This window comes from Mobula birostris, chromosome 22 (genome assembly GCF_030028105.1).
Source record: "Mobula birostris isolate sMobBir1 chromosome 22, sMobBir1.hap1, whole genome shotgun sequence".
NCBI lineage: Eukaryota > Metazoa > Chordata > Chondrichthyes > Myliobatiformes > Myliobatidae > Mobula > Mobula birostris.
In genome coordinates this window covers 23217448-23245277 of record NC_092391.1, presented here as the reverse complement: position 1 = coordinate 23245277, position 27830 = coordinate 23217448, and the positions used below count along the sequence as shown (strand labels likewise).

At 43.2% G+C, this 27830-nt stretch overlaps 1 protein-coding gene and 1 long non-coding RNA gene across 3 annotated transcripts; one reads left to right on the top strand and one right to left on the bottom strand.

Moving 5' to 3' along the window:
* Positions 1-1148: 1148 nt before the first annotated feature.
* LOC140186258 (uncharacterized) lies at positions 1149-11839 on the bottom strand. The gene is made up of 6 exons (XM_072240301.1): positions 11546-11839; positions 10000-10142; positions 8779-8849; positions 7051-7161; positions 6383-6486; positions 1149-1563 (listed from the first exon to the last, which is right to left on the bottom strand). The coding sequence occupies exons 1-6, from the start codon at positions 11822-11824 to the stop codon at positions 1522-1524; spliced, it is 750 nt and encodes a 249-aa protein (XP_072096402.1). The 5' UTR covers positions 11825-11839; the 3' UTR covers positions 1149-1521.
* Positions 11840-12184: 345 nt separating this feature from the next.
* Positions 12185-14886, top strand: LOC140186259 (uncharacterized). Of its 2 annotated transcripts, none has more exons than XR_011882828.1 (3): positions 12185-12594; positions 12866-13076; positions 14069-14886. It is a non-coding gene; the product is annotated as an uncharacterized lncRNA (long non-coding RNA). The 2 variants fall into 2 exon arrangements; XR_011882829.1 differs by having other exon boundaries at positions 12866-13244.
* The last annotated feature ends 12944 nt before the right edge of the window (positions 14887-27830 follow it).

Sequence of the window (27830 nt, the reverse complement as noted above, 5' to 3'; positions counted from 1 at the left end):
CTTTAGAATTCTAAACAGCAATTTTCATCTTTTATTTTCCCAGTGTGAATTATCTGGAGGCTGCTAGCCTCTCACTCCACCTCTGAATTGCTCTGATTGCTGTCTTTAACATTCTTGCAATAGCTGTGCTGTTGTTGCATGGTGACAGTGTGCACTATGCAACGTATTCAAAATGCAATGAACCAGTGATTTAGTGAGTGGATCATATCTATATGTTAGAACAGTGAACTGCCCTGCAAAAGTACATAATCAGATGTAAGACACTTGGAAGAATCTTGAGATCACAGAAGACACAACATGATTGTGTCATGCAACACACATAAAAGTTGCTGGTGAACGCAGCAGGCCAGGCAGCATCTGTAGGAAGAGGTACAGTCGACGTTTCAGGCCGAGACCCTTCATCAGGACTAACTGAAGGAAGAGTTAGTAAGAGATTTGAAAGTGGGAGGGGGAGGGGGAGATCCAAAATGATAGGAGAAGACAGGAGGGGGAGGGATGGAGCCAAGAGCTGGACAGTTGGTTGGCAAAAGGGATATGAGAAGATCATGGGACAGGAGGCCCAGGGAGAAAGAAAAGAGGGAGGAAGGAAGCCCAGAGGATGGGCAAGGAGTATAGTGAGGGACAGAGGGAGAAAAAGGAGAGAGAGAAAAAGAAAATGTGTATATAAATAAATAAATAACGGATGGGATATGAGGGGGAGGTGGGGCATTAGCAGAAGTTGGAGAAGTCAATGTTCATGCCATCAGGTTGGAGGCTACCCAGATGGAATATAACGTGTTGTTCCTCCAACCTGAGTGTGGCTTCATCTTTACTGTAGAGGAGGCCGTGGATAGACATGTCAGAATGGGAATGGGAGGTGGAATTAAAATGTGTGGCCACTGGGAGATCCTGCTTTCTCTGGCGGACAGAGCGTAGATGTTCAGCAAAGCGGTCTCCCAGTCTGCGTCGGGTCTCGCCAATATATAGAAGGCCACATCGGGAGCACCGGACGCAGTATATCACCCCAGCCGACTCACAGGTGATTGTGTCATGTTCTTTTTCACTCTCATCCATCCACTATTAAGTCTAAAATGGATGCTTTGGAACACTGCAATATGTGATGCGCAAACACTTTTAATAAATATGTACACAAATAACTGGTGGTATAATAACGTACAGAGAAAAGTTTTATTATGAAAGAAATACTGAATATTTTCCTTTCAAACATCATAATTTTCACCAGCCTTTCAGGCAGCTCTGTGCAGATCATTATAACTCACTGTGCTTAAAATAAAATTCTCCTTTCCCCTTGCATCCTTTTGTCAAAATACCTCTCCAAAGTAGACATGTTCAAATCTATGTACCATATAACAGATAAGAATCTACTTATCATTTCTGATCATCACTCAGATTGGAGAAAGCAGATTTTGTTAAGGAATGGTTTTAGAACTAATGCTAAATGAAAACAACTATCTGTGCTAACTTGGAATTAATACAGAAATATTTCCAAAGCTCCTTTTTGAGTCATTGGTGCTTTTATATTCATATAAGGGCTTCCACCGTGTCTTGCGGCTTGCACTCGTCCTGATGGAAAGAAAGAAAAACAATGAAATTCACGTTTATGATGCCACCGGCCGCTTTCGTCCTATCGCAGTACGCCAGTAATCTAAACAGTAGGATACAAGACGTAGAATCCTTGTAGATAGAATTAAGAAACTGCAAGGGTGAAAAGACACGATGGGAGTTATATACAGGCCTCCGAGGAATAGCCAGGTGGTGGGGCAGAAATTACAACTGGGGATAAGGAAAGACAATGGGAGATTTAATAATTCAGGTAGACTGGGAAAATAAAGGTTGGTGCTGGATCCTAAGGGAAAGAATTTGTAGAGTGCCTACTGAATGGCTTCTTAGAGCAGCTTGTGGTTGATCACCTTAGGGAAAAGGCAATTCTGGATTTGGTGTTGTACAGTGAATCAAAGTTCAAAATAAATTTATTATCAAAATGCATATATGTTGTAATATACAACCCAGAGATTTGTTTTCTTGAGGGGCATACTCAGTAAATCTAAGAGCCATAATAGAATCAATGAAAGACCACACCCAACAGGACGGACAAACAAGCAACGTGCGAAAGACAACAAATTGTGCAAACAGAAAAGAAAAGATAAATAATGAAAATAAGTAAATGAGCAATAAGTATTGAGAACCTGAGATGAAGAATCCTTGAAATGTGTCGTCAGGTTGGGAAGAGCTCAGTGATGGGGCAAGTGAAGTTATCCCTACTGGTTGAAGAGTCTAATGGTAGAGTAGTAACTGTTCTTGAACTTCAGTATTGAGAGTCCTGAGGCTCCTGAACCTTCCCCCTGATGGCAGCAGCACGAAGAGAACGTGGCCTAGGTGGTGGACATTCGTGATGATGGCTGCTGCTTTCCTGCAACATGTAGATGTGCTCAATGGTGGGGAGGGCTTTACTTACAATAGACTGGCCCATTCCAACTACTTTGTGTAGAATTTTCTGATCAATGATATTGGTGTTTCTGGAACCAGATTTAATTTAAGGAGAAGGTACCTTTAGAAAGTAGTGATCATAATGTGAAAGGATTCACCCTGCAGCTAGAGAGGGAGAAGCTAAAATCACATGTATGGGGATTTCTATCGAACAAAGGCAATTTACTGTTGAATAGAGGAATGAGAGGGGGAGCTGGCCAAAGTTGATTGAATGAGAACCCTACCAGGGGTGATGGTAGAGTAGCAATGGTTGGAGTTTCAGGGAGCAGTTTGGAAGAAGTATTATCAGTTCATTGCAAAGCAAAAGAAGCATTCTAAAGGGACAATGAGGTAACCCTGGGTGACGAGAAATTAAAGACATCATAAAAGCAAAAGAGTGCATACAATATTGCAAGAACTAGTGGGAAGCGAAAGGATTGGGAAGCTTTTAAGTAAACAACAACAGAAGACAACTAACAAGGATAAGGAGAGAAAAGATGAAAAATAAAGGTAAGCTACCTAATAATATAAAAGAGGATACTAAAAGGGTTTTTTCCCCAGATATATAAAGAGTAAAAGTTAGGAAGAATGGACACCAGGCCACTGAAAAATGATGCTGGAGAGGTAGTACTGGGGAACAAAGAAGTGGCAGATGAACTGAAGAAGTGTTTTTGGCATTCTTCACTGTGGAAGACACCAGCAGCATACCAGAAATTCAAGAGATTTGGGGGCAAAAGTGAGTGTAGTCACCATTACTGAGGAAAAGATGCTTAGGAAGCTGAAAGATCTGGAGGTGGACAAGACACCTAGGCTGGTTGGATGTCAATGGTCTGGATGATGGAACTGATGTCTTTGTTGCCAAATTTGCAGATGATATAAAGAAAAGTGGAGCTGTTGATAGTATTAAGGAAGCAGGGAGTCTGCAAAAGGTCTTGGACAGGTTGGAATGAGGGACAAAGAAGTGGAAGAAGAAATAAAGAGACAAGTTATTTTCTAAATTGAAAGAAATTCAGAAATTAGAGTGATTTATGAGTATTAGCACAGGATCCTGATAGGTTAACTTTCAGGTTGAATCCGTAATAAGGAAGGCAGATGCAATGTTAGTATTCATTTTGAGAAGACTAGAATATAAAAGCAAAAGTGTAATGCTGAGGCTTTATTGGGCATTAGTCCATAAACCCATAAGAAATAGTAGCAGAATTAGGCCATTCGGCCCATTGAGTCTGCTCCGCTATTCAATCATGGCTGATCCTTTCTCCCCCCTCAGCCCCTCTCCCCAGGTTTCTCCTCGTAACTTTGAAGCTGTGTCCAATCAGGAACCTGTCAAGCTCTGCCTTGTATACACCCAATGACCTGCCCTCCACAGCCACAGTAGCCTGTGGTAATAAATTCCACAAATTCACCACCCTCTGGCTAAAGAAATTTCTCCACATCTCTGTTTTAAATGGACACCCCTCTATCCTGAGGCTGTGCCCTCTTGTCCTAGACTCTCCCACCATGGGAAATATTCTTTCCACATCTACTCTATCTAGGCCTTTCAATGAGATCCCCACGCATCCTCCTACAGTCCAGCAAGTACACACCCAGAGCCATTAAATATTCCTCAATAACCCTTTCACTCCCGGATTCATCCTCGTGAACCTCCTGTGAACCCTCTCCAATGCCAACACATCTTTTCTTAGATGAGGAGCCCAGAACTGTTCACAATACTCAAGGTGAGGCCTCACCAGTGCCCTATGAAGCCTCAGCATCACACCCCTGTTCTTGTACTCTAGACCTCTTGAAATGAATGCTAACATTGCATTTGCCTTCTTCACCACCGACCCTACCTGTAAGTTAACCTTTGGGGTGTTCTGCACAAGGACTCCCAAGTCCCTTTGCATCTCGGATTTTTGGATTTTCTCCCCACTTAGAAAAGAGTCTGTACATTTATTTCTACTACCGAAGTGTATAACTATGCATTTTTCAACATTGTATTTCATTTGCCACTCTCTTGTCGGTTCTCCTAGTCTGTTGAAATCCTTCTGCAGCCTTCTTGTTTCTTCAACGCTAGCTGCTCCTCCACCAATCTTCATATCATCTGCAAACTTGGCAACAATCTATTCCATCATCCAAATCATTGATACACAACATAAAAAGAAGTAGTCCCAACACTGACTCCTGTGGAGAACCATCAGTCACTGACAGCCAATCAGAAAAGGATCCTTTTATTCCCACTCGCTGCTTCCTACCAATCAGTCAATACTCTAACCATGTTAGTAACTTTCCTGTAATACAATGGGCTCTTAACTTGATAAGCAGCCTCATGTGTGGCACCTTGTCAAAGGCCTTCTGAAAGTCCAAATATACAACATCTACTGCATCCCCTTTATCCATCCTACATGTAATCTCCTCAAAGAATTCCAACAAGTTTGTCAGACAAGATTTTCCCTTAAAGAAATCATGCTGGTTTTGTCCTATCTTGTCCTGTGTCACCAACTACTTCATAACCTCATCCTTAACAACTGACTCCAACGATTTCCCAACCACTGAGGTCAGGTTAATTGGTCTATAGTTTTTTTGCTGCCTTCCTCCTTTCCTGAAGAGTAGAGTGACATTTGCAATTTTCCAGTCCTCTGGCACCATGCCAGAGTCTGATGATTTTTGAAAGATCTTTGCTAATGCCTCCACAATCTCTACCGCTACCTCTTTCAGAAAGCTAGGGTGCAGTTCATCTGGTCCGAGTGACTTGTGTACCCTTGGGTCTTTCATCTTCCGTCACATTTGGAGTATTGTGAGCAGATTTGGGGCGTATCTAAGGAAGGAATATGCTGGCATTGGAGAGAGTCCAGAGTCACAGGGCGTAGTCTTAAAATACAGAGATGAGGAGGAATTTCTGTAACCAAAGTGTGGTGAATCTCAGAATCGGGTTTAATATCACTGTCATGTGTTGTGAAATTTGTTTGCTTAGTGGCAGCAGTCCAATGAAATACCTGATAATACAGAAAAGTAAATAAACCAATTACAGTAAGTATATTAAATAGTTAAATTAAAGATAGTGCAAAAACAGAAATAATATAAAAAGTGAGGTAGTGTCCATGGGTTCAATGTCCATTTAGGAATCAGACAGAATCTGTGGAATTCGTTGCCACTGATGGCTATGGAGGACAAGTCAATGGGTTTTTTTTTTAAGGACTTGATTAGTAAGGGTGTCAATAGTTATTGGGAGAAGGCAGGAGGATAAGATTGAGGGGGAATAAATCAGCTGTGATCGAATGGCTGAACAGAATTGTTATTTCAAATGGCCTAGTTCAGCTCCGTGTCTTATGACCTTTACCTACATTATAACGTATTTTAGTTCAGTATGAACCATGTGTTTACGCATTTTAGTTCCTTTTTCCTCAGACATGCGCCTGGGAAGAGCCAGGCTGTTGAATAATGAAGATTGTTGGTGGAATCCCTTCAGATGTTCTCTGACTGATTTTCGATAATTTTAGCAAAATCTCTGCCTAATTGCACTCAATCTTATGACTGGGGAAAAAAAAAGCTGGATGTTTTAGGGAACTGGAGGTGCAGTCATTAGTCGCGGAATGTTAAAATCAGAGTGGTTCAAGTGGCTGGGATTAGAGAAGAGTGCATGGAAAGAGAGAGGGAGGACTTGAAAATGAAGTTTCAAGATGGGGATTGGGAAACAACGTACTGTAGGTCAGTGAACATGGGTAGTCCGATAGTTAGGACACTGCAAATTGGGCATGGACAGTACTTTTGAAGAGCTTGATTGAGGTGTAGGTTGGAATTACTGGATCAAACTATCATATAAATAATATAGACATCATATATTAATATATAAATATTATATTTATATTAAGATTCTGCTTTCAGGTTATGAACATGATATCTGGTACATTTCTGTTGGGGAAAAAATTAGGAAGCTAACCTTCAATCGAGGTGGCACTATGATTTTATCCTTCTTCATTCCCGCACATTGCACCTGTTCTTCAAAGATCTTCACCTCATTCTCCATTGCAACTGGATTTCGACCTGTTCATGGGTGAGATAAAATGGTTTCTGTTTCTTGGTCATGAATCTTGAGGTGGATTTGGATTAGCCGATTGTTGAAAGGTATTAGTCTTGGTACATCTCATCTGCTAGAAGGCATATCTGACACTGGGGCTGGAGCACTTGTGAGGACAGAGCTTGGAGAGCGGTTAATGGAGGAAGGAAGAATAGGAAGGGGAAAGGCAGGGTGGAGTTGTGATAGCTGGGCAGGGAGAGGTGGTGCCGAAAGGGAAGGGTGAAAGAGGTAAAAGAGGGAAGTTGGAAGAGGAAGGGAGATATAGGTAGAAGGACCAAGACAGCAAAGGGAAAGGGGAGAAGGAAGAGGGTAGAGATGGAACCAAAGGTGTAGTGGGGAAGAATGGATGAAGAGCAGAGAGACAGGTGGAAGGGTGGATGTACGGTAGGATTGAAGGAGCAGAGAGCTGTAAGAATGAAAATGAGAGGGGCTGGGTAGGAGATAGTATAGGACCTCTGACCCACTGCATTTCTTGGCTTAGAAAATATTCTTCATTCAACATTTTCTTGAATAAGGCAACATGCACTCACCGTAGAGGCAAAGAGTGTGGTACATTTTGCCATCTCTTTTCTCCTCAATGTGGAAAAGCAAGGAATCCTGAATCTTTGTGTCGAGCATTCTGAACACCATAAACGGCTTGGCTGCAAGTAAAAGAAGTAAGACTTATTTCACCCAGTTGACAATTTCTCAAGTAGGAAGTGACATTGAGGAAGAAGTATGGAATGTGGTGCTGTTTTTACTTGACACTTTGAACTTTTGTACTCAGATACGGCTGCAGGTCAGGAATAGGAATTAAATGTACCACGTTACTGAAACTAGATTAAAGTGGTGGCACAGCACTTAGACTCTAGCATTGCTAGTCAAAAGACAAGAGTTCAAATCCCACCACTGCAGCTATAGTATTTAAATTCAGTCAATGATCTGGAACTTATAAATTGGAATTGGCTTACTATTGTCACACGTACCATGTTACAGTGAAAAGTTTGGCTTAAGTATTCTTCAAACAAATCAGTTCATTACACAGTGTATTGAGGCAGTACAAGGTAAAACAATAAATAATGATGAACACATAACTCATTTTGCCATTAAAAAAAGCATCTGGTTCACTAATGCCCTTTAAGGGACTATGCCATCCTTACTGGTTGGCCCTTGACCCAGTGCAGTTGGCTGAAGTGCCCTGTGGTAAGACTAGCAAGCTATTTATATCATTACTGTGATGTTTGAAGAGAGAAAGTTTCGAACTAGCAGAGCACCTGATAGTGGCCAAGGTGTATATCTCAGAAGTAGCAGATTCACTTCCATTCTGCTCAATGCTGCAAAGTCCTCATTAACACCTGCATGTCTAAGCTGGGAGAGATGGCCATCGACAAAACGCTGGAGGAGCTCAGTAGGTCAGGCAGCATCTGTGGAAAAGAATATAAGATCGACATTTCAGGCCGAGACCCTTCATAGTGAGTCCTGGTAAAGGCTCTTGGCCTGAAACATCAACTCTTTATTCCTCTCTGTCAGTGCTACCTGACCTGCTGAGTTCTTCAAGCATTTTGTGTGTGTTACTCTGAATTTCCAGTATCTGCAGACTCTCTTGTGTTTATGAGATGGCCTTCCAGCACGTAATATAATTGACTCATGCAAGCAAGCCGTACAGACCATATTCCAGACTCCTTCGGTCATACATGGAGATTGAACAAGTAAATTTTTGCAAAGAACATATATTCTTTGGAAATATTTCAGCTGACTAGCCAGGTTTCGTGATATTGCAATGTCCCTTAACGCAGCAAGAAAAACTAGTATAATAAGCTGCTTGCTTTATTCGTATGTTGAGGTCGGTGTTCCACTTTATGTCCATACTTGTGGGCAAAGATGGGTGATTGGTGGACAACAATGTCATTGGACATGTAGCTGATGCCAGTGAAACATCAGATACCCAGTTGACTATTGTGCTTGGAGTTACCCGGTCCAATTTTTAATGGTGAAATATTATTTGGAAAATATGGCTATTGAGATCCATTGCAGAAAAAAGAGAACTTTGTATGATTGGTGCCTGAAAACAAAATGCTTTAGCTTCTAGGCAAAAATGAGCTTAATTTGACACCATCACCTTGAATGGTAGAACTGAGTGGCTAATAATTTTCCCAAGTTTGAAAGCTCCTCTGAGCTTTATAAGTGTGATGCTTCCACCCACCCTGTCCTAGTGGTTCATCGGAATCGAGATGCTCAACTCATTGCATTTCTGTTTCACTTTTAACCTTGGTACTTACCTTCACTGGTGAAATCCACACCGTTTCTTGATAAATGGTAGGTCTCTATCTCAGAGGCGCAATTGTCTCCTCTAGTTGATTGGGGGGGGGGGAGAAAAGGAATTAACGTCAAAGTGAGAACTGATGAGTCTATTCTGTGTTGCTAGTTTATTACATCCTTCACTATTGCTATGGTAACTGCTTAGTTCCATTGTTTTCCAACACCAGCACCCACAGCCTCCCTCCCCAGGGTCAGAGCTTATATGATGGATCAGTTTATTTTTGAACGACTCCCTCCCATGTGCATCATAGTTGAGTTGCTCCAACATCTTTGCATTCAGGTGAAGATTAGTCCTAACATCTATGTTGAACCTCTCCCCCGTGACTTGCCGGGACTCTTCAGGTGATGGGCTCCCACTTATCACCTCTCAGTCTCTCTCTATTTCCACTCCCTTCATTCATCTGCCTCTCACCCCTCTCACTTGGATCCATCCATCGCTCACCAGCTTCTACTTCATCCCTTCCCCTCACCTCCTTGTCCTGGCCATCTTCCCTCTAACCCTCTAAGTCCAGATAAAGGATCTCAACCCAAAATGTCAACTGCCCATTTCTCTCCACAGATGCTGCCTGACCTGCAGAGTTCCACCAATAGGTTGTTTATTTTTGCTCCGGATTCCAATATCTTTGCTCTCTTGTGTCCCAATTTAAAGAGTTTTGTGAGGCAAAGGTAAAGAAGTAGGAAGATAGATACAGTTAGTGTATTTTAAAAATGTAATATGACATTGAAAGAGGCTATTTGGCCCATCGTGTCCCTGCCAGCTCTGAGCAATCCCCTTCTGCCACCGACTTCTCTGTAATCTTTTCTCACCAGCTTCTCCTGATTCTCCTTCCACTCTGCAACAGTTAATTAGTTTTTTAAAAAAATTTTGAGATACAACATGGTACCAGACCTTTCTGGTCCAATGAGCTTGTACCACCCAATTACACCCAGAAGACCAGTTAACCTACTCTCCTTGCGTCTTTGGAATGTGGGAGGAAGCTGGAGAACCCGGAGGAAACCTACACACTTGTAGGGAGGCATACTTCCTCCGTGCTGGATGCCAGGTTTAAAGCCGGCCACTGGAGCCCTGACGTAGAAGTACTACCCGCTGTGCCAGTTTGCCCATAGGAGTAAGGGGCTGAATCAGCTGAGTCTGGTGCCAAAGGGAAAGAAAGGGAAGGTACGAAGTCAAGTGCACTTACATCCGCATGTAGCCTTTCATCGGCACTTTGTCCGTTTGGACAACAGGAAGGATCATAAGGAGAGAATTGTCCACTTGGCCAAATTCCTTTCGGTAGGGCTCGTACTGAGTTGCCCAGCGCAGAAAGTGCCATTTGCCAGAGAACTGTTGGAGATGAAGAGGAGTAAAAATCATCATTTTAAGTGGACTTCGTGGGCAATGATCTTTCATTGTTGTTTATGGGCTTGCAGGGCACATCACACGAGTTTGGTGACATAAACTGCCAAAGGTACAAAAAAGCCTTCTCCGATGTCAGCAGGTTCCAGCATGACCACCCGCTACCACCTCACTGGCAGGAGAAATCAGCCAATCAGCAAAGGAAGCCCTCTAGAGCAGAACCAGGCCACAGCAGCTATCTAGGGCTTAGCTGAGAGCTGGAAACCCATTTCCAGTGTGTTCCCAAGTCTGGCTGAATGCACTCCTGTAGGTCTCCCCATGTAACTTGCCTCCCTCCCCAGTGCCCGTGTCTTAGGCTGACTGATGCACCCTCCCTAGTGCCCTGTCTCCTCGAGGCCAGTTGGGGAGTGAAAAGACATGTTGTTACCCATTCCAGGATCTGTAACTCAGCCCAGCGATCCTCCCCATTGCCAGCAGCAACATTTTTGTAACTAAAGGACAGAAATGCTGCAAGAAAAAAAAAGAAAAATGTTCCATTGTCCAGATGATTTTATTGCTGGGCACAATGCCTGAAGACTCGAAATCAACTTGCTACATCTGAAATCACATCTCTCAAGAATGGAGTGACTTCCCTGTTTTGAATCAAGGTTAAGTATTCAGGTGCACAGCAGGCCACTTGTACTGTGTTGGTAGAACAAGGTTCAGGTTTCAGTCAGTAAACCTGAGCCAAAGTGACTCGAGCTGTCGTTCAGTGCAGTTTTAACCCATCACCGCCTCTAAAATAGCACCATTGTAAAGAAGCGTTATCGTTGTATTCTGACTAATGTTTAGATCTCATCCCTTTTCACTGATAACAGATCATTCGGTCATTACCCCATTGTTAGTGAGAGCAAGCCTTTGATTGTGTGGATGGCCAGAGGTTTTTTTCACCCCCAGGACTGAAATGACTATCATGAGGAGGCATCGTTTTAAAGAGAAGGAAACCCACATAGTCACGGAGAACGTGCAAACTCCTTACCGGTAGTGGTGGGAAATGAGCCCGGGTTGCTGGTACTGTGAAGTGTTGGCTAACCACTAAACTATGGTACTGCCTCAGTGGAGGGAGGTGGGTGGAAGGACCACTTAACATTTCAAGTCAGAAGACCTCTCATATAATCTGGTAGCCAAACTATCATAGGATTTGAGTCACACATCACAGGATCTTCTGTTCATCCAAACGATGACCCTCAGTACTTTCATTTAGCCATGCGTCATACAATACAGCAGTGATTATACACCAGAAACCTCTATTGCTTACGAAACTGCTTTTGGACAAACAAAGGATTTGAAAAATGCTCTGCAAATGTGAGCTATTTCTGTTTTTTCTTCAGACTGATTTGTGATCGTCTTACCGTCGTACTCTTCGGATCAATCTTTTTTGGCGGGAGCATCTTGCAGCTCGGAGGAGTAGCAGCGAACGACTGAATCAGGTTGATGGCAATGAAGACCAGCACATTGAAAACAGCCATTGTCCTGGTTGTGGGCAAACTGCAGAGGGTTACTGGCACTGGGCTTTTTATAGGAACCTTGGTGTCTGTTGCAATCTGAGTACTGGCACAATGTTTACTCAACAGCAGCCCAGCATTTCTTATTTCATCACAGGATGATGTGTTTTCTTGGACCGGTGCCATGAATGCACGGATGAGCTCATTAACCAGAAACTGTCCACATGGGGGAATCGTGGAGTGTTCTGCATAGCCCTGAGCTCTCGGCCGTTGCTCAATAGGTGACACTCTTGCCTCAGAGCTGCCAGGGACCTGAGCAGTGTAACAACACAGACATGATTTGGACTCAGGAGATTCTGCAGATGCTGGAAATCTTGAGCAACACGTACGCAAACTGCTGGAAGAACTCAATAAGTCAGGTTGCGTCTACAGAAGGAGACAAACATTCAACGTTTTGGGCTGAGACCCTTCAGCACGACGGGAAAGGAGGGAGGTGGGCACTGAGAGATCAGTGTAAGGGTGAAGAGTACAAGCTGGTAGGTGGTAGGTGAGAGGTGAGGGGGAGGGGAGATAATCTAAGAAGCTAGGTGGTGACAGGTGGAAGAGGTCAAGGGCTGAAGAAGGAGGAATCTGATTGGAGGGGAATGAAGGGAACCAGAAAGAAGTGATGTGCTGGTCAGGGGAAGAGAAGTTGAGAGGTTAGCCAGCAGGGGAAATGGAAAGTGTAAAAATATAGGAGAGGGAGAGGAGTGTAAGTAGCAGTAATTGGAGAAATCGACATTTGTGCCATCAGATTGGAGGCTCTTCAGATGGAATATGAGGTGTTGCTCCTCCGATCTGAGTTTGACCTCGTCTTGGCAGTAGAGGAGGCCATGGACAGACACGTCAGAGTGGGAAGTCAAATTGAAATGGTTGGCCACCGGGAGATCCTGCCTTTTGCGGCAGACAGAGCAAAGGTATGATCTGATTCATCTCTCAGTTGGATGCAAAAAGTTCCCTACTTCAAGAAGAAGTGTTGACTGCTGCTTCTTTCTTGACCAATACCACACACAACAGATTCACATGGGCATTATGACGATGTTGCTTGTGGAGTCTTTGGCTTCTGTGCTTCCTACATTACTACATTCCAGAGGCACTTAGAAGCTTGTAAAACTTATAAAGGTTCAAAGAACTTTTATTATCGAAGAATGTATAAACTATATAACCTTGAAGTTTGTTTGCTTACAGGTAGCTACAGAGTAAGAAACCTGAGAGACCCCAATTAAAGAGAGAGAGAAAAAATAAAGACCAACACCTGATGCACAACAGAGAAAAAAAGCAAATCATGCAAATAATTGAAACGAACAACAGCATTCAGAACCAAAGTTAGTCCTCAGATCCGAACACCAGAGCAGCCCGGGGTAGGCCCAAAGCCTCTTGAGGAATCTCTGAGATCATGGTATGTGCTAAGTGAGTGCAAATTTCTTTCTGGGTAACACATGGAGCTGGCAGCTGCTGGAGTTATTTAACATCTGCAAGAGGATAAGGAGAGCTCAGTTTAACTGCACCTCCTACAACTGGACTGAAGGGCAATTCACGGTCTTCCGTTCCAGTATCTAGGGACAAGGCAAGAGCTCAATGTTACAATCTCAGAACAAACAGGCTTTCCAACCATGCCTTCCTTGAAATTCCTGCAAGTTCCTTGTTGGTGTTCAGGAAAAAAATTGTTTCAGCCAAGTTTTTTGAAGAACTGCAGTTAAATTGTATTTTTTTTAAGCTGAGAAGTGTTAGGCCACAGTATGTGGTTTGTTACGGGAAGCATAGAACATTGTTTCCCAGATGACTACCTGCTGTGTTACATTGTGAAATGGAACTTAACAAATCTTGGCTGAGATTAGGAAATTAATTCTCCAAAACTATTGCTTTATCATAAAGAGTGTGTAAATTTACTGATGTTTTTCAGAGAAGGAATTTTGCAACCTTCCCTAGATACTTTAGCTCAACTTTTCTATGTCATTTGTAGCTTTGCAGCCTGATCATAAACTATTATAGGATTATAGTTCCATCAGCTTGAATCTGGTTAATCTATTATGTTGAATGATGCTTTGTTAAGGAGGTTAAACAAGAAAAGACCTTTTAATAAGGACACCATAGAACCATAGAACATTACAGCACAGAAACAGGCCTTTTGGCTCTTCTTGGCCGTGCCGAACCATTTTTCTGCCTAGTCCCACTGACTTGCACCTGGACCATATCACTCCATACACCTCTCATCCACGTACCTGTCCAAGTTTTTCTTAAATGTTAAAAGTGAGCCCGCATTTATCACTTCATCTGGCAGCTCATTCCACACTCCCACTTCTCTCTGCGTGAAGAAGCCCCCCCATGTTCCCTTTAAACTTTTCCCCCTTCACCCTTAACCCATGTCTTCTGTTTTTTTTTCTCCCTTAGCCTCAGTGGAAACCTGTCTCTTAATACAGCAAAGACTAAGGAGCTAATCATCAAGTTTGGAAATTCACGGGATGACGAGTAGGCTCCAGTCTACATTAACGGAGACGTAGTGGAGAGAGTGTCCAATTTCAGGTTCCTGGGAATACATATCTCAGAAGACCTTACATGGTCCACTAACACCACTATGATAGTTAAGAAAGCACAGCATCGCTTGTTTTCCCTCAGGGCGCTGAAGAAAGCTGGTCTACCTGAACAGATGCTGGTGACCTTTTGCCGCTGCACCATAGACAGCATCTTAACACACTGCATCTCTGTGTGGTATCTCAGTTGTACAGTGGCTGATAGGAAAGCACTTCAGCGGGTCGTCTCTAGCGCACAGAAGATCATTGGGACACAGCTCCCAGCCCAGGAGGACACCTACAGCTCTCGCTGCCTAAGGAAAGCTACAAGCATCTGTAAGGACAATACACACCCACGCAATCATCTGTTTGAACTTCTTCCATCTGGCAGATGTTATAAGATTTTCTATGCCCGCACCTCCAGACTGAAAAACAGCTTTTTCCCCAGAGCTATAATTGCTCTGAACCAATCGATCAAGCATCATCCATAAATTTGTTATATTGCTACTTTTAATACTGGTTTTATGTCTGTCATGCATCTGAGTTGTGCTTTTGTACCGCTGGACGTTGCTTGTACTGGCTGGTTACCTGATTTTATTTATTGTTTATTTATTTTATTTGTTGTTTTATAGCATTGAGTACGAGAGTTGCAAACTCATTTTCGCTGTATTGGTGCATGACAATTTATACAATGCAATGACAATAAAGATATTTCATTTTTTTAAAGCCTGCTTGCATTCACTCTATCTATACCCATCATAATTTTATATACCTCGATCAAATCTCCCCTCATTCTTCTACGCTCTAGGGAATAAAGTCCTAACCTATTCAACCTTTCTCTGTAGCTCAGTTTCTCAAGTCCCGGCAACATCCTTGTAAACCTTCTCTGTACTCTTTCAACCTTATTAATATCCTTCCAGTAATTTGGTGACCAAAATTGCACACAATACTCCAAATTCTGCCTCACCAATGATTTATACAACCTCACTATAACATTCCAACTCTTATACTCAATACTTTGATTTATAAAGGCCAATGTACCAAAAGCTCTCTTTACGACCCTATCTACCTCTGATGCCACTTTTAGGGAATTTTGTATCTGTATTCCCAGATCCCTCCTTCCTCACTGTCCACTACACCTCCAATCTTTGTATCATCAGCAAATTTGCTGATCCAATTTACCACATTATCATCCAGATCATTGATATAGATGACAAATAACAATGGACCCAGCACTGATCCCTGAGGCACGCCACTAGTCACAGGCCTCCACTCAGAGAAGCAATCCTCCACTACCACTCTCTGGCTTCTTCCATTGAGCCAATGTCTAATCCAATTTACTACCTCTCCATCTTCTGAATTTTCCTAACTAACCTCCCATGTGGAACTTTGTCAAAGGCCTTACTGAAGTCCATGTAGACAACATCCACTGCCTTCCCTTCATCCACTTTCCTGGTAACCTCCTCGGAAAAACTCTAATAGATTTGTTAAACATGACCTACCACGCACAAAGTCATGTAGACTCTCCCTAATAAGTCCCTGTCTGTCCAAGTACTTGTAGATCCTATCTCTTAGTACTCCTTCCAATAATTTACCTACTACCGACGTCAAACTTACCGGCCTATAACTTCCCGGATTACTTTTAGAGCCTTTTTTAAACAATGGAACAACATGAGCTATCCTCCAATCCTCCGGCACCTTACCCATAGATCCGACATCTTAAGTATATCTGCCAGGGGCCCTGCAATTTCAACACTAGTCTCCTTCAAGGTCTGAGGGAATACCCTGTCCGGTCCTGGGGATTTATCTACTCTGATTTGCCTCAAGATATCAAGCACCTCCTCCTTTTCAATCTGTATAGGTTCCATGACCTCACTACTTGTTTGCCTTATTTCCATAGACTCCATGCCAGTTTCCTTAGTAAATACAGATGCAAAATCCCATTTAGGATCTCCCCCATTTCTTTTGGTTCCATACATAGCCGACCACTCTGATCTTCAAAAGGACCAATTTTATCCCTTACTATCCTTTTGCTCTTAATATACCTGTAGAAGCTCTTTGGATTATCCTTCACCTTGACTGCCAAAGCAACCTCATGTCTTCTTTTAGCCTTCCTAATTTCTTTCTTCAGTTTTTTTTTGCACTTTTTATATTCCTCAAGCACCATATTTGCTCCCTGTTTCCTATACATGTCATACATCTCTCTCTTCTTCTTTATTAGAGTTCCAATATCCCTTGAGAACCAAGGTTTCTTATTCTTATTCACTTTGCCTTTAATCCTGACAGGAACATACAAACTCTGCACTCTCAAAATTTCTCCTTTGAAGGTCTCCCACTTACCAATCACATCCTTGCCAGAGAATAACCTGTCCTAATCCACGCTTTTTAGATCCTTTCTCATTTCTTCAAATTTGGCCTTTTTTCCAGTTTAGAACCTCAACCCGAGGACCAGATCTATCTTTATCCATGATCGAGTTGAACCTAATGGTGTTATGATCACTGGAACCAAAGTGTTCCCCTACACACACTTCCGTCACCTGACCTAACTCATTTCCTAATAGGAGATCTAATATTGCATCCCCTCTAGTTGGTCCCTCTATATATTGATTTAGAAAATTTTCCTGAACACATTTTACAAACTTTAACCCGTCTAGACCTTTAACAGTATGGGAATCCCAATCAATATGTGGAAAATTAAAATCCCCTCCTATCACTACTTTATGTTTCTTGCAGTTGTCTGCTATCTCTCTGCAGATTTGCTCCTCCAATTCTCGCTAACTATTGGGTGGTCTATAATACAACCCCATTCCTGTTTCTCAGCTCCACCCATATAGCCTCGGTAGACAAGCCCTCTAATCTGTCCTGCCTGCGCACTGCTGTAACATTTTCCCTGACTAGCAATGCCACCCCCCACCTTTCATTCTTCTGCCTCTATCACGTCTGAAGCATCAGAACCCTGGAACATTAAGCTGCCAGTCCTGCCCCTCATATAGCCAAGTTTCACTAATGGCTATAATGTCGTAATTCCATGTGTCAATCCACGCCCTCAGCTCATCAGCCTTCCCCACAATACTCCTTGCATTGAAATAGACACACCTCAGAAGATTATTACCACCACACACAACCCTTCTATTTGTGACTTTGCATGAACTTTTAACATAATTTATTCTCACCCCCGCTCCACTATCTGCTCTGGCACTCTGGTTCCCATCCCCCTGCAAATCTAGTTTAAACCCTCCCCAACAGCACTAACAAACCTCCCTGCAAGGATATTGGTCCCCTTGTTGTCCAGGTGTAACCCGTCTCTCTTGTACAGGTCCCACCTGCCCCAGAGGAGGTCCCAATGATCCTGAAATCTGAAACCCTGCCCCCTAAACCAGTTCCTCAGCTACGCGTTCATCCGCCAGAGCATCCTATTCTTACCCTCGCTGGCACGTGGCACAGGTAGCAATCCTGAGATTACGACCCTCGAGGTCCTGCTTTTTAACTTCCTACCAAGCTCTCTATACTCACTCTTCAGGACCTCCTCACTCTTTCTTCCTACGTCATCGGTACCGATGTGTCCCATGACATCTGGCTGATCACCCTCCCACTTCAGAATGCTGTGCACGCAATCAGCGACATCCCTGACCCTGGAGACAACAAACCATCCGGGAGTCTCTGTCACAACCACAGAACCTCCCGTCTGTACCTCTAACTATCGAGTCCCCTATCACTACCACTATCCTCTTCATCCACCCTCCCTTCTGCACTGCAGAACCAGACTCAGTGCCAGAGATCCGGCTGCTGCAGCTTGTCCCAGGTAAGTCATCCCCCCCCAACAGTATCCAAATCTACACTTTCCTGTTTCTTTGTATTTGCCCTCTGACGCTGTTAGGTAATCAATCAATCCCACCCCCAATATGATTATTACCACTACTTCCTTCATATTAGTCCTCTAATGAGTATATATTTTGTTAATAATCAGTCACTATGTATATAACATGAGGTTAGAATAGATTTCTTTTCCAGTCTCTCAATAACACTTAGTTCTTGTTCTCAGCACCATGCCTGTCTCTCTCAGGGAAGATGTCACTTGTTCAGTGTTTTATTTCGTCCTCGTCATGGAGCAACTTGCATCTGCTGGCATGTATTCAGTCAGCTTTCTCCTCCACCTTAATGGCTGTACGGGTCGTCAGCAGCACTGGGTAGGGGCCTTTCCACTTGGGACAGAAAGAATCTCTATTCATTGATCTCACGTATATTCTATCTCCCGGCTTAAACGGATGCACGTTGCCTTCAATTAAAGGTGCCTGGGCTTGTCGGACCCTCTCATACAATTTCTCTGCCTCCTGACACAATGCTTGTGCGTATTTCTGCGTCTTCTCATCACATCATATTAGTGCTACCTTTTCTGGAGTCATGGGAGGCTTAGTTCCTGTTGTCATAGGCTGCCCCATCAACATTTCATGAAGGGCAAGTCCTGTCTTTCTATTCTTCTGATTTCGCAGAGTGTACGTTACTAAGGGCATTACCTCTGGCCGTCCAAGACCGTTTTGCTGACAAACTTTTGTCAAATCCGCTTTTATTTCCACGTTTGCTCTTTCCACCATACTTGAGGACTGAGGCTGGTAGGGGATATGCAATTTCTACTGGAACCCCGAGGCTTCCTTCAGTCCCTGTACTAATTTATTTGTAAAATGGGTTTTCCTGTCGCTATTTATCCCTAGAGGAATTCCAAACCTAGATACAATTCCTTTCATCAATATGTTCACCACAGTTCTTACCTCATCCCTCCTAGTTGGATAGGCCTCTGCCCATCTGAAAAACATGTCTACTATTACCAATATATACTTATACCCTGAGGCCGGGGGCGTATGTACAAAATCAATTTGCAGATTTTCAAAGGGCATTTGGGGCATTGGAAGGTGATCATACTTGGCTGCCCCAGGTCCTTGGTTGTTTTGCTGACAGATCAGACAGGATTGAGTGATTCTCTGTATGGTTGGGGTTATCCTGGGTGTATAACATTATTGATCAATTGCATGTTGCATCCCTCCTTTCCCCATGTGAGCCTGGCCATGTGCCAGGCGAGCCGGGGGCGAAAATAAACTATTTGGCACACTACTCGGCCGTCTGGGTGACGCCATAGCCCGGTATTCTGGTAACAGGCAGATTTGCTCCAGGCACATTTCTCTTGCTGTGAGGCAAGATTTTGGGCTTTCTGCAACTGCTGGATGTCCATACGCACAGGGAGCTCCTTTTCCCTCCCGATTCAGCCCGAGGGGTCTGTCGCACAGGTTGTCGCTGAAGGGCCACCTGTTTTGATACCACGTCTGCAAACCAATTTCTCTTGGAGACCTCATTCTTGGCTGAGGTGTGTGCCTTGTACTTAATTATTACTAAATTCTGTGGCAACTGTATAGCTTCTCAAAGGTTCAGTACGAAGGAGGTGTGTTTAATCGCTTTCCCCAACGAGGTGATAAATCCTCTATTTTTCCACAATTGCCTAAAGTCATGTGCTATCCCAAACGCATAACATGAGTCGGATAAACACTGGCAGCTTTTCCTTAGGCCAAAATGCAAGCAAGCTCGGGTAACGGCATAGAGTTCAGCCGCCTGCGCTGATGTGCCTATTGTCAAGGCATAAGCTTCTACTACCTCGTGGGGAGTTACTATAGCATACTCTGCCAGCAACGGATCATCTCTTGGGTGGTGCAAAGAGCCACCTGTGAAAGGAATTTAATCAGGGTCATCAATAATTTCGCTTCTCAGATCTGGTGGGGGAGTAGTAGTGGCTTCCACTGTGAGCAGACAGCCATGGTCATCCCCATCCTGTTGTGCAGATGGTAACGGAACAAAAGTAGCTGGATTAATAGCCGGAGATCTTTTGTACATACAGTTGGATCGAGAGAGATTAATACAGGGCAGTGACACATTCTTTTTTTAGAGTAACTGTATGCTCCAGAGCTGTATGGGTTTTTCTCACATGATTGCTATGTTGGGCCCATAGGTTCCCTGGTATCCAGTGCTAAGGCTCTAGGGGAAGTAGAGGGTTTTCTGCTGGTGGTTGTTGCTTTTCAAAGGATGTTTCCCAACTCTTGGACTTTAACATATTTCTCCTCTCCTTTTTGTTAAAGAATTCTATTCGGGCTTCTTGTCCCAGTACTGGCAGAGTTATAGTATAAGCAGCCTTGGTTTCTTTTGCCAATCGTTTTATACTTTATTGTCACCGAACAATTGATACTAGAACATACAATCATCACAGCGATATTTGATTCTGCACTTCCCGCTCCCTGGATTACAAATGTTAAATATTAAAAATAGTAAACATTAGTAAATATTAAAGATTTAAATTATAAATCATAAATAGAAAATAGAAAAATGGAAAGTAAGGTAGTGCAAAAAAACCGAGAGGCAGGTCCGGATATTTGGAGGGTACGGCCCAGATCCGGGTCAGGATCCGTTCAGCAGTCTTATCACAGTTGGAAAGAAGCTGTTCCCAAATCTGGCCATACGAGTCTTCAAGCTCCTGAGCTTTCTCCCAGAGGGAAGAGGGACAAAAAGTGTGTTGGCTGGGTATTATCGTCCAGATATCTTTGAGCTTCACTGGTGGTTTTATGGCCACTGTCAAATGAGATATTGAGGAGCCCCCTAGTCGGAATCCTTTTTTTTTGATCTTCCACTAAGTCTACCAGGAGCCCTAATTCCTCAGGACCAAAATACACGTACGGTGTTGTCTTCAGCGTCACTGTTTAAATAAGAGTGTACAGGCTGATCATAGTGCGGCTCAGTTAGTAACGTGTAATAGACCGTGCAATGGAGCTGCTTCTTCTCTCGGCTGCTATTAATCAAGTATTGCTGATTTTGCATGTAGAGGTTGGCTCGTCCTATCAATGTGTCATACAGTCTCTGAACTTGCCAATCATAGAGATTGCTATCCAGCTGCCAACAGTATAGTGTGGGTTCTGAACTGTCCTTTTCTCACCCATTCATTAATTTTAGCATTGGAAGCACCCTAATCTGAGGAAGCTCCATGTATATGCCTTTAGCAGTGTTGCCCCTAATTTACAAACAGTCTGTGGACCCAGCAGGGGAAGCCGGGCTGTTTTAGCTATAACGAAGGTGTCTATTAAAAGCTTATCCTCCATTCCCTTTTTCTCTTTCCTACCTCTTTTTCTGAGTCATCTCTAGTACTGCTAACACTTCCTTCCGCTCCATCAGCTTCAATTCCTCTTTCCTGAGACCCTTCTCTCGTTACAGTGATATCTGCTCTGCTGGGGGTGTCAGATGCCTGAACTTCTGGCATGGGAGTTTGTAAGGAGTGGGTGCGGGTCATCCCAAGGCAGTCGTCATCATTACTAAATCGTCCATTTGACTATTGGGTGCCAACAGGGCCCTGGCCCGTACGGGGAGTCGAGGATAGAGTCTCGTAGCAGGTTTTGTTTCATCCCCAGCCTTCTCTGTTTCAGGCTGCTTAATCTTTTTCTTTGGAGGTTGGTGTCTTTTAACCACCTCCTTCCATCGTTTAAAATGTCTTAACATGTAACCAGCATCCCAATTTGGGTCGCCGTCCCCATTCCGGGTTGGGTCCTCCCAGTGCTGGATTAGTCTCAAATTAAAATTTGCCCCATATGTCCAATCCCCATGTGACCACTCATGCAAATCACTGCTGAATGTTACCACATAACGATCATCTCCAGTCTCTCTGATTACCATATCCGCCGGGGATCCAGGCAGGACTAAGGGTCTCCTATTTGCTGCTGGTGCCATTTTATCTTTTTAATCTTTTTTTTTGCAGTCTTTTTTCCTACCTGCAGTTGAGTGTTCAAAGCCTTCGTCTTACCTCCGGAACTCTTCGGTTTGTTAGCAGGATCAGTGCTAGCCGATCGACTGCTCGCACTTCCCAGTTTTCCTGTTTAGGATTTCAATTTCAGTTAACACAACACAAAGTTTCTTTATTCACAGTTCGTACACAATGAGTGCTCACTGCTGTGTTTCCTCTGTCTTTCCACAAGTCTCTGAGTTTGGTCACAGAATAAATCAGTAGCTACCTTGGTACTCCCACGAGCACCCCTTGCCGTTCCCCTTTCAGTTAGGAGACAGGCCACCAGTCTCCCCCTTTCAGCTAGGAGACTGATTTTCCTTCCGAACTTGGAAGGCATCTTTCTGTCTTGCTTCTCCTTTTACGCCTAGGGTTCTTTTTCAGGGATCTTGCTCTTCTAGCCTCCCCCTTTCACTAGGAGACTAGATTGAGGATCCCATCCTTGTCACCAATTGTCGCGGAAAAGAGTACTCGGACCCGCAAGGGAAGTTACTTCAGAAAATCTTTATTGATGCATGATATCATGGAGAGCCCAGGCACCTAAAGCAGAGTTCTGAGACTCTGCTCAACAAAAGATTACACTCATATTTACAGTCAAAATATGTGTGACAAAAAGCACTTTCTCACACAAATAGAACAACATGTTCTAGGCGATTACCCGAAGCACCAATCAGCTTAAAAGTTACTCTGCCTGTCAGGTTAGGGCAGATTATGGAACAACGAGTTCAGAGAAAAACAAGTTCCCACATCCTTCTTAAAGTACAAGCAAGCGCGGGAGTCAGTTACTTATAGCTAGGTATGGTTAGTTAGTTGGCAATTTACCAAGAGCAGACAGTACTGCTGTTGTGGCAGAAATGGCTCCCTAATAGGTAATGATGCTTTAAATTTTCTTCCACAGCAGAGTAGGTTTGGCGGGTAATTCGGAAGAGATGCAACTGGGGAAAGCAACATGAGGAGACAGTGTAATTTGATGCTACAGTTTTGAGGTGTTGGTGGTGAGGGACTGAGGGGTTGAAAAGGCATTTTGAGGGGAGACTATACGGGACACTTGGCTTTATTAATAGGGAAACTGAGAAATAAGGAACCCATGCTCGGTCTTAGGCAGTTTACTAGGGTGATGGCAGGGATGAAGGTATCTGGTGAAGGTGATGTGTCCCTTTTCAGCAGAGGAGATTAATGGGAGATCTTAAACCTAAAATCTCATTACTTCCTGTTATGCCACTGGCATTTAGGGCAACAATGAAGGTCCTCCATCACTGTCCGTCCTTGGCTGGCGTCCCTTCATCATGTCAGTAGCTTCCTCTTGGTTTTCACTACTGTCAGTAATGCAAGTGCCGGGTGGAGACTCAGGAATACCATCGCACTCAGATGTAGAAGAATTCTTCATTCCTGTTTTCATAACAGTTTTGTTTTTCCAGTCAGGGTTGTTAGTCCTGAGCTGAACCCTAGAACCTGGAGGACCAGTGGACCACTCTTAGTCTGTTCTTTACTCTTTGACCTGTTTGGCATGGGTGACCCTAGCAAGAGCCAAAGCATAAAGCTCTGACTCCAGCCAACCTAGCTCTCCGGGTCAACGAGGCACGCAAGCCTCCAGACTCAATGACAAGGTTGTGGTTCCTTTGGAGGAATCAATGAAGAAGGCAGTGAAAAGCCGTTTCCTCTGGCATGCAGTTCAGTAACCAGATGCAGCTCTGAGATAATTATAGAACATAGAAATCTGCAGCACGTCACAGGCCCTTCAGCCCACAATGTTGCGTGTTGACGCCTCTAGTCTCTCATCCAAGCGGCCATCATTAGAGAGCACAGCCGGACTAGTCAACTGAGAAGGCCTCATGACCTAAATGTGTCCTGACTTGACTTTCACACACACATTAACAGCTGGAGCCGAGTGGGGATCAGCCCCAGGTGATGAAGTGTTTAGAAGTGTTTGATGCTGTTAAGGATTATGAATTATGTTAAAAATGTTGTTCCTTAATACACATTCCATTATGGTTGGAAGATCCGGAAGTATGTTGTAGTTTTTGGTTTGAAGTATTTTAGTTTAACCCATTGCTTGATGAGCACCGAGCTCCCTCGGGGGAGTGAACACGTGATCAGGTAATTCATTTTTTTTTGAGAGATAAATATTGCATGATATTCCTCTTCGAAATGCTGCTGCTGAGGGTCTTTTGTTGTTCGGCATTTGACAGAAATTAAATCCGATCGCACAGAAAAAGCAATCTAACTCAGTTTAGACTGCGATCAATCCTGGATAAAGCTGCACCTGTCGGGAAGCTGGATGAAACCCTCCTATGCATAATTCAAGTTTGTCTGGCTGACACTTTGCTGAAGTCAGACGTACTCGGCAAAGTCATGTGTTACGTGCCACATATTTCCTCAATTACTGCCGTAAACTGAAACTTGTGGCTACAACCGTGATCTTTGATGAACTCCGATACGCAATGGAGAAGGACATCAAGCTGAGGTCGCCAGCTGAGTGGGCTCGATTCTACCATCAGTATCTGATTCTGATTCCGGTCACAGCATCTGCCAGTCGATTTGAAAGCTGAGTCCTCAGCACTGGTTGTTTCATGCAGATTATCTTTCATTTTCTATGATGTTACATGTTGCGAGCTCTGTGTCGTTGATCACTTCAGCTTACCGTGGTGTAGGGACACTCAAGGCACAGGATTCAGTCAGGGCAGGCCACCATAGTGAAGTTCTCATATGGTCCAAAACTTTCCATTTGTACCCCTCCCTCTCTGCCAAGTTGCCCCTCACCTCTGGCAGATTTTTACCTAGCTGTATAGTGCCTTCTCTTCAGTGAGGAGACTCTTTAAGGACTGATACCCTCCATGATGCATGGGTGGCAGGTTCCTCGTACGTCCTGTTTAGTAACTAGTTCTTGAGAAAGACTGCATGATTGCACCTTACAATATAAAATTATGAAATTGCCCAAAACTTTGCTACATGTTCTGTGCTAGGAAACTGCTTACAAATGAAATAAACAGAAAAACTGGGTCTTTGCTGATGAAAGACATAGTAGTTTATTAATTCCTTAGGTCTCTACATATTCCCATAATGGGTTTTTATCTATTGTCCTTGTTTAATATACGTGATTTAAAATTTGCGTTGCTTTCAAACACTGAAGCTGCTCTGTAATTCTGTTATGGGTGATTTTATTTAAGTAAAACATTCAGTACATTTGCTCATCTGCCAGATACACAGTAGATTTGTGATTGAATACTTAACTGATGGAGTAAGTGAAACCCCACTTCCATTGTACCTTTTTAAACATATTTAATTCTGTATAGTTTAATTTGTAATGTAATTCTAAGTCAAAAACTACATTTAACATCCAAAAAATTATTGCCTATGAGAAGTCTATCTGAACAAGATGGTTCTGTTTTATTTATTTGCTGGAAGATAGTCAGCCATGTATTCTTGGTCTTAAACACAAGAGATTTGGCAGATGCTGGAAATCCAGAGCAACACACACAAAATGCTGGAGGAAATCAGCAGGTCAGGCAGCATCTATAGAGAGGAATAAATATTCAACGTTTTGGGCCGAGAGTTTTCATCAGAACTCTTTATTCCTTTTGGTGCTGCATGACCTTCTGAGTTCCTCCAACATTTTGTGTGTGTTATTCTTTGTCTTTGTCTAATTCGTTATCATGACGTTGCTATACTGCAAGACAATGGGAACTAACTGTGAAAGAATTGCTTATAATTCCTCCTTTGGGCAATTCGCATTTTTTAACCCCACTTGTGGGCAATTTAACACTCTTTCAATTCCAACTCGACTGTAGTTGTAAGGAACAGGGCCAACGAAGTGCGATGTGATTTTGTGCTTTAGTGAAGTGATATTTGGTGAGCTACTTACGTTAAACTAAGGTAACGTGTTTCTGCTGCATGCTTTTAATAGTTTTTATTGGAAACATTTTCTTTGGAATTGATTTTTGCTTAGTACTGGTTAATTGCATCCACCTCACATCTTTTCATAAACAAGAGAAAATCTGCAGATGCTGGAAACCTGAGCAGCACACAGAAAATGCTGGAGGAACTCAGCAGGCCAGGCAGCATCTACAGAAAAGACTACAGTCAACGTTTCAGGCCGAGATTCATCAGGACCGGAGAGAAAAGAAAGACGAGGAGTAGATTTGAAAGAGGGGGGGAGGGGAGGGAGAATCACAAGGTGATAGGTGAAAGCTGGAGCGGGAGGGGTGAATTAAAGAGCTGGGAAGTTAATCGGTGAAAGGGAAGGGGGAGTCCGATAGGAGAGGACAGAAGGCCATGGAAAACAGAAAAAGGGGGGAGGAGCACCCGAGGGAGGTGAGGGCAGGTAAGGAGATAAGGTGAACGAAGGAAAAGGGGATAGGGAATGGTGAAGGAGTGCTGCTTTTGTACAAGTTTAGACTGATGGTGTACAATCCTATTGCAGAGAGGTTCAGATTGACCATCTAAAACAGTTTTGAAGGTTATGCATACAAATGTGAAAATCCTGAACTGTGTGGGGCTCCCCCATCACTGTCACTCCAACTGGGCTGATGTTAGACTTCTCTTACAGCAATATCATCCTGCATATGAATGTGCTCTAGTTGTTTAATGAGCCCCACTCCCTTAATGAAAAGGAATGGCTCCTTCAGAAATGGGTACATTTCAGATAATGTATATATTTAAAAATTAATTAATGTAAATACATTTTATTATTAAATTGCACTCAATAGTTTTAAGTCTTTTTTTGGTGTTTTTACGTTAGTTTTTTCTGAACTTACAAGTTTCGCAGATATTTTTTCAGTGTTTGTGAATGTCAGAGATGTTTACCGACTTTCAGAGATTCTATACATCTGAATGTCTGTGTTTTGCCTAACTGGCTGACAAAACACTGCCGTGTTTGGAGATAGGATTTTCAGAAGGATGTCTTGTGCTGTACTTTGCCGAACAGAACCTGGCCTCGGAGGCTTGGATCCTGAAGCAGGTATGTGTGATATATCTGAACACATAGATTGCCAATATGAGAATGTGGAGAGTTTACAATAACGGGATTAATGCTGGATTTTCATAAATGGGTGGTTGTCAGCACAGCTGCAGCGGGACAAGGACTTGTTTGGGTGACTCTGTGATGGGGGTGTTGACGGGTGCAGTGAGAACATTAAGCTTTGTGCTTACCAAATTACTGTATGCTGCAGCAAATCTGGGTCACAGTTCAGATGTTTTTAGCCAAAGAGTGGTGAATCTGTTGCCACATGCAGCCGTGAAGGCCAGGTCATTATCACTGAATCTAAGTAAAACTAAATTCATAATATTTGGAAACCGTGTACTAAACTCATATAGTAAACTTAGAATAAATGATGTTGAAATTGATAAGGTATCTGAAACAAAATTTTTAAGAGTGGTAATAGATAATAAATTAAGCTGGAAACCACATACAACTATATAACCATATAACAATTACAGTACAGAAACAGGCCATCTCGGCCTTTCTAGTCCATGCCGAACTCTTACTCTCACCTAGTCCCACCGACCTGCACTCAGCCCATAACCCACCATTCCTTTCCTGTCCATATAGCTATCCAATTCAACTTTAAATGTCAACATCGAACCTGCCTCAACCACTTCTGCTGGAAGCTCGTTCCACACAGCTACCACTCTCTGAGTAAAGAAGTTCCCCCTCATGTTACCCCTAAACTTTTGCCCTTTAACTCTCAACTCATGTCCTCTTGTTGAATCTCCCCCACCCTCAATGGAAAAAGCCTATCCATGTCAACTCTATCTATCCTGCTCATAATTTTAAATACCTCTATCAAGTCCCCCCCTCAACCTTCTACGCTCCAAAGAATGAAGACCCAACTTGTTCAAC